The following is a 13,017-nucleotide window of genomic DNA, read 5'->3' on the forward strand; positions in this document are numbered from 1 at the left end:
TTTCCCCGATATTGCATTTATTAAATGGAAATCAATCATTCTTTTGATCCCTAATTTTGACTACTTGAAAGGACGCCAATATTTGTATCGCCAACCATCGCGAGTGTCGATACCTTAAAATAGGCTGCTATCGGCACCAGTACTTGTCATACATACTTGCCCATACTTAAATAACATAAAAAAGTATGAGCTCTAGTAAATGTAATTCATTCTTTTTTCGGGGAAAAAAATGTTTTGAGTAACAGGAAGGTTTTTTTTGTTAAAGGAGATATTCTAAATATTCATCCTGAACAAAAGAACTGTCCAGTAGCAAGCAAAACTGATCCAAACAAGAAAATCTGATACTTTCTGTATCTTTTGTGATGGTCAATAAAGAAATCAATACACTGTTATTTAAAGGGACAGTGTGTAATATTTAGTGCCTTCCATGGTACAAAAAAACTTTCACCCAGTAAAGAACCTAGATTTGAATACTTGACAAACATGAACTATCATATCAATGATAATTTTATTAAAATCATAGGTCGAGAAAATTGTATTTCTTTTTCACCGTGGAATCCCTTCTTGGATCTGCACCATTTTTCAAGCATCCTGCCTCCCCCACTCTGCTGTGTGTCACTGGCACTCCATCGTACACGACAACACAGTGCCATTTAGTGGTAAAATCATACACATTGGGGCTTTATTGAATTTCCTTTTGTTCAAACTTAAATACAATTATTATTTATTGCATGGCCTTTGAACATAGTCATATTTCAATATGCAGCTTTTTTGTCAGACAATGTTTTCCTATTCTGGACCAGTTGGGCAGGATCATGTCCACTGGATTTAGTAAATTGATTCAAATCCAAGATGTAAACATCCGCTTGGATTGGATACATAATCACTTCCAGCCTGTTAATGCTGTCAATCCATAGCGGACAGATGGCACTTTTAGGAGGGCAGTGATTAATATACGGACATATTGGCGAGTTACTCGTGATAGTTATGGAACCTCCTCATTAACTGCCGGTGGCACCCCACCCATTCCTCTCCTGTCAAGTGTGTTTGGTTATGGTAACTAGACACTTATGTGCTCATATCGACTGACTGTATGTACAGTGGGTGCAGCAAAAGTCGCATATTAGGAGGATTTGTGTTTGTAACTCACACGATTTGAATTTGACGTTTTTGTCGGGACTATTTAGACACAGGGTTCATGGGGGTGCTTGAAATTCTTAAATGCTTGAATTTTAATGTTTTGTTTTCAAGAAGTGAAAAGTGCTTGAATTTTGGTTGAAGTGCTTGTAAATGCTTGAAATTGTTGCCATGTTTTTTAACAAGTCTGCTTAAAAATGACACTGAGACTGCTCTTTGGTGGCTTCACTTTGCGATTGCATTTCTTCTTCCTGTGTGATTAACGGCAGCTGATGTTAGTTCGTATGGCATTGTCCAATGAAGTGTCAAAGCCCCCTACGGGTCATGCACAAAAGGACAGGTAGATGCTACTCCTTAACAGGGCACTATGAATTGTGTATTAGTGCAAGGATTACGTATCGGTTATAGACATTTTATGGGCCATATTAAAATGATGGTAGCGTTTCCTAGTAGTAAATTGGAATGGGAAGAACTTCCCGCAACTGATAATATAAGTTCCATATTTTTATCCATTATCTATACGTTGTCTCAAAAACAAATATATTTTCAATTTACTCAAGCTTCCACTGGATTTTTTCTTTTAATGGTACTGGGAAAATTGGGAAATTGGCTTCGAAAGTCCACGACTGCCAGCACCTGTGTTATGTGGTTTAAATGACTCACTTATTTATTTTTCCCTTTCTTAGCATTTTTTGTCCAACGCAAATGCCCGCGACCCACAGAAAGTAAGTCCGCAACCCACTTTTGGGTCCCAGCCCACCAGTTGAGAAACACTGATTTACAAGACTTATGAAAACGAGAATATTTTGCATTATTCATTACATAGGTTTGGAAGTACATGAAGTTAATCGACATTGTTGGGGAAATGATTTTTTTTCCTCTTATCATCAAACACAAGGTTACAATGAATTGAAAATCTACAAATTTGATAAAACTGAAGGGAGAAAAAAGGGCTGGCGGAAAAAAGCCTGTGCTTATCTTGCTCCTGTCTCCTTGACAGTTCAAAGACTTTTCACATGAATCCAATCATATCAGTTTTTTTTTAACAAAATATTTGAGGAGAATAAATCACATCCTATCATCATTCAAGGAAAATAAAACAATAATGCACACTTGATATTAAGTCAGATAATAAACATAGGATTACAATTTCTCATCACACGATTTGATTCAATATAATCACACACAAAATTAGACACTGTTTCAATAAATGTATGTATGTATGTATGTTTTATTATTATTATTATTTCTTAATTATTTTTTTTTATTCTTTCATGGTTAAATTCAAAGAATAAAAACTTGTCATTTCTAGTATGATTCATAATGTAGCCTCGAATTAATTTTGCTTTGTATTCTCTCAAAGGTGTGAAGGCTTGTCAAGTTTTTCAAATCAAATCAAACCAAACTTATTTGTAAAGCACTTTCCAGTTCATTGTCCGAACTCATCATTAGCTGTACCGCTTATCCTTATTAGGGTCGCTGGGCATTGTCCGAACTATTCCACTATTTTAATTGAGTAATATTTTTGCGTTGTTATTGGTCTTCTTTCGGATGGTTTGTCCCCTTTCCCTCATATCATACATTAATTGCTTTCAAGTAGCATTGTAAATTTGCTGGTAAGCTTCTGTTTCCAACTCTATACATCATCTGAGTAGTTTTGCCTCTATGAATAGGTTATATGTATGTGCTCTATAACTAGTTTGACTATATATTCTGATTGCTTTTTTCTTTATCATAGAGGGCTTAAAGTTGTGGCATGGGTGTTTCCTGGTATCAAAGCACAGTATGTTAAATAATGTAATAAGTGAGCAATAAATGACATGTAGATATTTTTGTATAGGATTTTTTTTTCAAGCATGCCAGAGTATAGAAAGATTTCTATGCCAACAGTAGAACTCTTTTCACATGTGTGGCCATGTGCTGAGAAGCTACAGGCCTCTTTTGGAACATGCTTTTGATCTAGTTTTAGGAATTCAGCCTATATACGCCCCCTTGCGGCTGAAAGTAAATAACCTCGCCATGAATGCATGGGGTTAGGAAATTTAAGATTTTTGCAATTAATTACATCATGTTAAGACTCTGCTAGATTTCTATTTTCCATAAAATGCCTGAAAGCAAGTCTTGTTTACCGCTGTTTGATCCTACCGACCAATCCGGGCGTTTGCAGATGGGCAACAAGAGGGATGGTAGGAATTAGGCTGCACAGGATTAAGCGCTTTAGCTTCAATTGTCTATTGGCTGTTGAGATTTTCTCCACTCGGAATGGAAATAACAAAAACAACTTTTCAAAAACAACCCTGGTCATCAATTTGTCCTGATGTACCAGACTCTGTTGGAAGTACATGTGGATTTAGATCTTGTTCTGTTTGAAGACTTTTTATACAGTACAAAGGTTGAATTTTGGGATTGTTGACCAGTGATAAAGGAAGTCATGGTGATGCTTTTGACTAATGACCTAAGCTCTAAATTCTACTGCTTTTCAACAGTCAAAAAGAAAGGTAAGTGAAGACAACATTGACTAAATCTGATCAGTTCAGTAATTCTTTTTGGAGTGTGAACAAAATGTGATCAGATCTTCTTTTGGAAGCTGATTAACATATTTTGATCTGTTTTTAAAATAAGAAAGAGGTCCGTTACAATTGTGACATATAATAATGAAAAAAATATTTTAATGTGTATAGAATGCTGGTCTAAAAGTGTGCTAAAAATTAACAGTAAAGCATGTGGCCGCACTGGCTAATTCCAGCGTGGTTTTACGGTGCAAATTGAGTACAGTAGGTGGCTAAATGTAGAGCAGCGATCAGTATCGGTGTTATGTAAAAGTGACCTGCAAATTGAAGCGACACATTATCTGTGAAGTCCTGAGACTTTAGACGAATAAAATAGAATAAAATTATTCAATTTTTAAAAAATTCTCCATTGTAAAAATCCTTCATTTTTTTCCTAAATCATGACATCAAGACAAATAATTCGATCCATACTTTTTTGTTGGGTTAGGTATACTGTTTTTTTGTCCAAAAACTATTGGAATCATAATCTCTCTGAAGGACTGAGATTTTTAAAAAATGTTTTACTGTTTACACTAACATGGAAAGCAGAGAGGATCTGAGTGTGGGAACGTGAGACTCATTCCTTCAAAGTTGTTCGTCAGGTTTTGTCGTGTTTGAAGTTCACATGTGACTGAAAGTTATTTGTATCTCAAATTGGGTTGTTTTTTGGATCACATATTGAGATTTTCCATGTAAAAATGGCAACATTTTCCCAGAGTAGAAACAAATGGAGCGTATTTATTCCTAATGAGATTAAACATTTGTCAAACCTACCACTTTTTTTTTTACATTTTATAATCAACCTTAATTCCATTGTTGAAAGCAACATTCAAATCCAAAAATTAATAATGAAGACAAAGTCTTTATTTCAGAGACATACGGTTTTGTTTTAAATTTGTTGAGTCCTAACACGATTTTGCCTCTTTGGAGTCCATAATCTGCTGTTAGAGTGACAATATCCCGTGGCTTTTCTTGTCCTCTCACTCAAGCTGCGCTAAATCTGCATGATGACAAAAGCCCGCCCCCTCCGCTTCTCCAAGAGAACGTGTTCATTGAAGCCAGCAGGCCAAAATACCTGGAGGACCTTCACAGCGAAGCTCTGGAAGGCTTGAAAATGATGCAACAGGAAGGTATTGTACTTTGGAAGACGAGCACTAACAGGCAGTTCATATCGTAACACAATTTCTGACATTGCATATGTTACTTATTTTTCCAGATACCAGTGGTGGAGTGGAGTTTCGAGACAATGAAAGTACAACTGTAAGTTGCACTGCACATAAATTATTGTTCCCTAAATCGCAAAACTTATCAGATGTTGGAACTTTTGTCAGTCGACAATGACAGCACGGACAGATGGGGAGAGCGGGGGCTTCACGACTGACAGCACCATTCCTGACGCATCCTCTGTTGCATCTATGAAGTCGTCTTCATCAATGAGATCCTCCCGCTCTGGTCTCACTAGGCAAGGTAATAGCATAATCGATCATAATGTTAGAATCTTTGAATTGAAAAAAATAAAAAAGACAATAGGCCAGGAAGTAAGCTTATTTATAAAATTGACATACTAGTTAAAGATTATCCCTAATTCCTAAATATTTCAAACCTAAGGAAATATTACATCATTTTTGCTTAATATCTGTATATATAAATAATCAGTATATTCTAATTATTTTCCGAGATAATACATTTTGAAGACGGCCTGTCTCGTCTTTGAAATCCTGAGCTGTGCCATCATCACAGTAACACAAGCATGCTTGCAAGCCATTCCCATGTTGTTTTACATGTTAGTCGAAGAGGTTATGCATATTCATTCAATTCCTGTCTGTTTCCTATACAGACTGACACATGAAATCAAACTGCTCATGACAACTGTGGGTGTTGTCGCGAGCAGTTTGTGACACCTGAATCCCTGCACCATCATTTGTGCTGAAGCTAATCAAAATACACCACCAACTGAATAATTCAGGTTAATGTGTTTCCGACTGACAAGTTATTTGCGCTTCATAAAGTAAAATTGCAAAATTACTGTATACAAACTGGTAATTAGATCAAACACTATCTTAGAAGAACACAACCTGTGTTTAGGAAACGATCACTCTCTCTCTCTCCTCTTCATCGTGAATGTGAAGTTTGTCCTCGTCCTCGTTACTCTCCTTAACCACTGGTCCGAATTGATATGGCTGTATATGTAATTCTCTGGCACCATTTTTTTCTCTATAGACGTATCAGTCAGGGACATCCTATCCTCATAATCAACTAAAAAAACGTGATCAGAGAAACTTTGATCATTACTATCACTGTCTGTTTCGGAGCTTGCCTCACATGTTGTGTCAATAGGATTCGCTAATTTAAAGGTATTGTGTTACGTCAATGATGTCACAACTCTACAGCAAACAAGCTAGATGGGTCAACTTTGAGACTAAATTTCTCAAGTCCCCCTGCTCGTGGAATATTTTGCAACATATTTGCACAATTGTGTGGAAGAACACTAGATGTTCTGTGCCTACTTGACAAAAAGAGTTGAAATGTGTTTTCGTGGCTATATGACAATTTCCTCAATATTGTTCTTACCAATTTCTTGGTTCAGGCTCAACATTCCGGCCTTTAAACTCTGGAAATCCGCCTGAAAAAGGAAGGACTCGAAGACGGCACAGGAAGACAGTGGGAAGCATCCCTCGGCATGTTCAGCAAGAATTTGGTACGGAGAATGAGTTTCATATTCATTACAGAATCCATATGAGGTTTAGAGGACAGATTATTGGCCATTTTGAATCATACCAGTATAAATGGCTACAGTGTAATGAATAGTCAAATCTCTAAAATCATATACAACCCACTGGGAGGTCGGTGGTTCGCGCCCCGGTCGAGTCATTCCTAAGACTTAAAAAGTGGTCGGCGGCGCCCTCTGTTGGCTGCGGCTGCATCGGCTCGCTACAACGGGTCAGGTGCAATCGACATTTCGTTCTGTGTACATTGTTACACAGAATGACAATACAAGGAAATTATTATTATTATGGAGTTTTTTTTCCAGACTTTAAGAAGGGCTCTAATTTTATGGTAAAAAAAGAGAACATTTTAAAGAAAACTAATGGCGCCAGAGCTGGTATTGAAATTCAGCACAGCTTTACTCAGAAATAATGTGTACCATTTATGTAATACTAGTGTTGAAGGTGAAGTGTAATATGGCTTTTCCTATTAGCTTTGATGACATTTCTGCTTAAGAGTTGCAGCCTAGCTGTTCATGTAAAGGGGATTTTTTTTTTTCAAATTAAGTTGTTTTAAATAAGGGCGAATACAGTCATAACAACAATTTGTTTGAAATAGGAACCGCTTGATCTGTAATAATACAATTTATTTTGTCTAGTTGAAGCAAGACAGATTAACCTTTATTCTGGTTGTTTAATTTTACACAGGTGGGTGCAACGCCAAATTAGGAGCTAACTTACTGGAGATAAAGGGCGATTAAAGATTGAAAATTGCAAAGCTTTTTTAAAGGATGACAACAAATGCCAAATCTAATTCAAGAGCTGCATAACATTGGAACTTGGTGCAAAACTCAAGACTACTCATTGCAATTACCATTGCATTAGGCACTCTCGTAACGCTACATATATTAACTAGTACAGGTTTCAGAGTACATTAAAACATACATTCAAAACGACTCGAACCACATACCCTTCACAATCCGTGTTTTCCTTTCCTCAGGCTTGGACAGAGTCGGCCGTACTATGTCTTCAAAGTTAGATGAGGAAGACTCTTTCAACAGTGAGAGTGATGCTGAGCATCACGGACCATCCAAATCCCACCAAAATGTTATCCAGCCGATTAGTGAGGACCAAATTCAGCAAACTCGTTCTGGTCCAGTAGATGACCTAGCCTTGCTGCACCGACTTGGACCTGAGTTGATGGATGGGGAGAGGCCTCGGTCAGTTGCCGTTGCCTCAATGACCACAGCTAACAGCCTTCAGGCGGAGCTGCCCTCCCCAGTCATGTCAATGTCACCACAGGCTGCTTATATGTCCAAAATCATCCCCAATGCCGTGTTGCCACCGTCCATTGAGGTTGTAGAGATCAACCGGGGACAAAGCCGGAACAGCCTGCGCACTGTTAGCAAGAGCAGCCTTCTTCTGTCCAGCCCTGCCCCGTCCCGCAGCTCCACCAGAACCACTTCTTCCAGAGCTTCCAAAATCAGCTCAGCTGGCGGCCACAACCCCTACAACCTGTCAGACGCCTCTGGTTGGAGCCATTCGGAGTCCTCAGAGACCTTGGTGTCAGATTCTTCAACCATATCTAGCGGCAATATCTCTAGAAAGGAAACTTTACAAGAGAAACATGCCTTAGTAAATGGCAAACTCATTAGTAGGGAGCGTGGCACCAAGAAGGACGGTCCAATTACGCGGAGCCTCTCTGTTATGAAATCCAAGAGGGCACCTCCACCGCCAAGCCGCTCTTACTCTCTACACAATAAGATGAAGCGGCGGTCTAGAGAATTAGCGGGGGTGGTCAATTCAACGGAGACAACTCAAAGTGGCACAGTCTCCCCTGTACGAACCGTCGAAAGCCCCGGCTACAATGGGGACACCAGCTCTCTGGATGACTCTGCAGGCTCTGTCTTATTTGGGGCAGCGAAATTACCTCAGGCAAGTACGTCTGTTAATTCGGAAAACACTGTATTATCTTCTGTTGAAAAGCAAGATTTGCCACAGGAGAATACATTAAGTAAAGTAAGATCTCCATCCAGCGGCTACTCCAGCCAAGATTGCACATCCCCGCAGATTCCGCCCTATAGCTCCTCACCCAGGCAAAAAAGAGGAATCCTAGCAAAGCTTCAAAGGTTGTTTCCCAGTGCCTCGTCTTTATCCCCCCTTACACATTTGGAAACTCATGAAAACACAACATTCACCAATGACCTCAAATCTCAACCAGCAAAAATAGATTGTGAAAGTGTCACCCCCTCAGTAAGGACCTTGCGTGAACTCTTTGACATCCCTCCCCACCCTAAAGTCCACGCACCTCCGGCGCCTCCTCCGGAGGTTTGGGCTCACAACAAGCGTACATTTGAGTTGCTTCTGGGACCACCTGCACCAGAAAACATCTACGCCATCATCAAAAAGAATCCAAAAGACAAGAGACCACAAAGGTTACCTGCATCTGTGTCAACAGAGGGATCCGCGAAAAGTTTGCAAGAAAGAAAACGAAACAATATGCCTCCAAATGTGGAGTCAACAAACAGGAATGTGCCAGAGACGCAGATGATTCAAGAAAGTGCACTTTTGAATGTGAACAAGGTTCACAAAATCAGCAGTGAAAGACTCGTTAAAAATGTAGATGTAGAAGAAAATGGCAAAGTGAAACCGGATGATAAGAAGGTACATGTAAGTGACATCTTGAATGAAATGTTAGTGAAGGCTGTAAGCAAAAAGGAAGAAGGATTGACAACAACAGATGGTGGGGTCGAAAATCCACCTAAATACGCTCTTTCGCTCACACGCATTTCCCCATCCCCTTCTCCACCTCCTGCACACTTCCCCCCAGAGCCTCCTGGAAAAGAACACATGGAGGTAAATGTCGTCTCTCCAGAATCATCCTGGCCTCCGCCGCCACCACCAGTGGATGGTGGTCCGGATGGATTAGATTTTCCCCTTCCACCGCCACCGTTAATTACCGAGGGTTTCGTTGCATCTCCTGTTACAGTAGCTAGCACTCAAAATCACTCCTCCCGTCCCACTCCTGCAATTATAGTGACCGCGGTACCGGAATCAAAACCCCAGGACTCTTTAACATCACATGGGGCTATGCCTCCGCCTCCTGTGAGTATACCCCCTCCACCAGCCTATGCCGCACCAGCCCCACCAATCCATTCTGCACCCCTTCCGCCGATTACAGATGCCATCCATATGAGAAAAAATGAAGTCATTCCTTCTCCATCTCAAGAGGTCTCCCTTTCAACAGCTCAGAAAGTTTCCCCAGATGTGGTTCCAGTGGTGTTGGAGTATGCTCCTCCTCTAGTTCAAGTCTTGCCTTCCCTGATTACAAAATCCACCTCTTTACCTTTAGCCAATGTTGAAGAAGAATCTCCTATTGACGATAATCAGGCTGCTCCTGTGGCTCCAAAAACTGCTCCAAAAGCTTCTTCTGAAGATGTCATTCCAGAGGTACTGGAAGAAGAAACTCTAACTTCCAAACTGTACCCACCGCAAAGCATTCCACCCCCACCACCAAGCCAGACCCTCAAAGCAGACTCGTCTCTCATGTCTGAATCTCAAAGTACACAGATTCCATGTAACGGTATTCTCACCCCCCCTAAAAGTATACCTCCTCTGCCTCCTGTGGAACTCCTCCCTTCAACTGTGATTACACTCCCAAACACAGAGGCCCCCATTTCACAACCAAGCGACTTTTCCGTCCAATGGAATTCTGTCACCCCCTCGTCATTGGAGAGGATCGACGAACTAAAGTCGTGTCCTCCTGCCAGCATTCCTGTGGCACCACCTCTACCTTTTGGGAGTCTTGATGTTCTTTTGCATCAGAAAAATATTGCGACCACAGAAAAGAAAAGCCCTGAATCTCCTTCAGATAATCAAGAGGAATCCGTCCCTGTTGTTACGCCTTCTCTCCTGCAAGCGGTCAGGCTGCGGCCTGTGAACAACAACCCTGAAGCTCCTGCAGATCAAGAGCGACCTCAAGCTGAGGTTATAACAACCCATCAACCCAACAACCTGTTCTCATCTGTTCAAGAGGCCCCACAGAAGCCTGTTAGAAGATCTCTGATTATATCCTCGCCTACATCCACAACCCCACCTGATGTCATCACCTCTGTACCAGATGTACCCCAGGCCCAGTCTGTAGTTGCTGATTCACCCATACCCTCTCCCACAGCCCTCAGGTCCCCAACAACGACTACCTCCCCTCCCCCTTCTATGAACCTGCAGGAGGCGATCCGTCTGCGGACGGCCGCCAGATCGAAAGACCGCTCTCCGCTCCGTCTCAGCTTGCATTCACCCACGTCGCCAAATCGCCACAGTCAGTCCCCCACCAGCACAGCAAGCTTTATCTTCTCCAAGAACAACAGAGTGGGGATAGACACCAGGATTATGTCACAGAAAACTCAAGACGTCTCCTCCAAGGAGGTCGAGTTAACGAAAAAATTGAAGATGCCGCCACCGGTTGCAAAGAAACCAAAAACAAAAGCTGTAGATGTGGGGGACGGCGATGATGTGGAGCCGACTGCAGGACAGCCAGCGAAGACTGAGGACATCATGGGTAAATGTTGCTCATTTCATTTTACAAACTCTTTACATCATTATTTTTTAAATAGAATTAAAAAGTTTGAATTGGACTCTAAGTGTGCCATCGTGAAAAAAATATTCAATTTGATGCAGTTGCATTTGAAATAATTAAAGGTAGATTTAAAAAGTACGGTTCACCTCAAGATGGTGCATTGCAAGAAAAATCAATCACAAATCCAGTTGCATGCATTTAAAACAAGTATAATTATTGTTTGAATGCCATCATATCCCGCTTGCGTGGACAAAGACGCGTGACATCACACGCGGCGTATTGTTAGCGGAAGTGCTCATGGATGCTGATGCCCTAGCCTATCTAGAAACGTAAAATGTATTATGCTACCGGAGGCAGAACAGAGTTGTCCTCCCAAATATGAATTAAATCCAAAACCTCACTTTCCATCCATTTTGAATGCTCTCTGGTTTATTGTCCGCAACGGTGTGTGGATTTTTACTCCACGCGGAAGAAAATGGAAACGAAGATTAATGAATCGAAGGTTCTCAAGGGGAGGGAACTGAAAAACGAACTCCCGCAGGTTTTTATCCACGTATTTTACTTTATAATCAATACTTGAATAAACCACAAACAAACTTAGTTTTGCTACCACTGTATTTTTAAATTCACACACTTGTATACTTGTGTTGTGTCAAAAATTTGTGTCATGCGTGGTGGCTCTTTTCTCCCCATGGATAGGGCAATATCACCATCTCTTGCTAAGAAGTGTAAATGACCCTCTGTTTTTTTTGGGTTCTTTGCAATTTATTGCCAGGGCAAAGGCCCGTGACCCACTTTTAGGTCCCCACCCACCAGTTGAGAAAAACTGGTTTAGGGTAACTGGACAAAGACAGGTCATATTAGCCCTGCAAGCTGTAGTTTGAGACCACTGCTCCAATAAGCTTTAAGCGTTAATAGTTGTCTCATAGATTCGTCTCGTGGTATAAAATTACGAGTGTGTTAATTAGTCTTATGTCCTTGTATTCTTGGTGAACAATAAAGGAAGTTATAGTTTGCTTTCTTTGACACTTACTACACCTTTTTTGCATTTTGCAACATTCTCTCCCTGTTTCTCCCACTTTAGATACGGCAGAGAAATCAAACGGTGGAGAAGCGGACATTGCAGAACTAGGAGAGACATGATCAAGTCGCGCAGAAGACGGGACAGACTGCAAATATGTTGTAAAAACAAACAAAAACAATCACTTTGGTGCAAATGGTATGGGTTGTTTTTTTCAAACGCACGTTCAAGAGTTTGGTAGATTCTTCACATTTCACGATCCAAGCTTTAATGGTACAAAGCATTTGAAATGGGCTCCCTTTGGCTGTTTAATTGATTGTATGCATACACTTCATACAGTATGTCCTGCTGAGTCAGTTCTTTTTGGACTTCTGAAAATGGTACTTGGGGGTGCTTTCTTGTAAAATATGCTAACAAGTTCTGTAATTTACCAAAGATGTTTCCAAACTCAATGTTTAAAAAAAACAAAACAATTAACTAAGTTATTTTTTTGGAAAAGGGTACTCTGCGAGTCCCTTTGTTGAGTTGTGTTAATCTAAAAAATATCTGAAATCAAGAGATAAATATTCCTCTCACTCATGCCATGTGTGGAACAACTCACATGTTTTCTTTGTTCGTGGCCCTTAATGTAATTCAGGATCACTTTATAATCAATGTCGAGCAATACTGAAATTCTTTATTTAGAGCACAATATCTGCTGCTGTTATGAAGCAAATAATGGAATGATTTTGCTTTGAAACGTATTTCCCTACGGACTAATGATATAAATCGTAAAAGGGGAAAAAAATAAAGATATATTGACACAACTTGGTCTTGATTTCTCACGATTCTTCTGTTTAATACATGTGGTGACGGCATAAATGCCTGCAAAATAATCATTAATATGATATGATCATTGCCATATTTCTTTTCAGGCTGATACTCGATCACTGAGTATTCACTGATTCCGGGTAAGGATACCACTAGTTCTGAGAGCCACTTATTGTTTAAAAATCTATAATCTACCAGACAAAGACACAAAGAGCTTAG

At 40.3% G+C, this 13,017-nt stretch overlaps 1 protein-coding gene across 3 annotated transcripts in view; it reads left to right on the forward strand.

Moving 5' to 3' along the window:
- LOC148351578 (uncharacterized) overlaps positions 1 to 12,794 on the forward strand; it is a 41,816-nt gene extending 29,022 nt beyond the window's left edge. For 2 of the 3 annotated variants that reach the window (XM_088354164.1, XM_088354163.1), the window contains exons 3-8: positions 4,676 to 4,816; positions 4,903 to 4,946; positions 5,018 to 5,153; positions 6,274 to 6,384; positions 7,392 to 10,949; positions 12,052 to 12,794. In XM_088354164.1, the coding sequence (XP_088210290.1) occupies positions 4,676 to 4,816; positions 4,903 to 4,946; positions 5,018 to 5,153; positions 6,274 to 6,384; positions 7,392 to 10,949; positions 12,052 to 12,110 (4,049 nt within the window). In that variant the 3' untranslated portion in view covers positions 12,111 to 12,794. Of the gene's footprint in view, positions 1 to 3,393; positions 3,636 to 4,675; positions 4,817 to 4,902; positions 4,947 to 5,017; positions 5,154 to 6,273; positions 6,385 to 7,391; positions 10,950 to 12,051 lie in introns of those variants that run through there. The other variant, XM_088354165.1, reaches the window with a different exon arrangement.
- Positions 12,795 to 13,017: the final 223 nt, after the last annotated feature.

The sequence above is a fragment of the Urocampus carinirostris genome, chromosome 15 (assembly GCF_059441175.1).
Source record: "Urocampus carinirostris isolate Australia breed hairy pipefish chromosome 15, RoL_Ucar_1.0, whole genome shotgun sequence".
Taxonomy (NCBI): Eukaryota; Metazoa; Chordata; class Actinopteri; order Syngnathiformes; family Syngnathidae; genus Urocampus; species Urocampus carinirostris.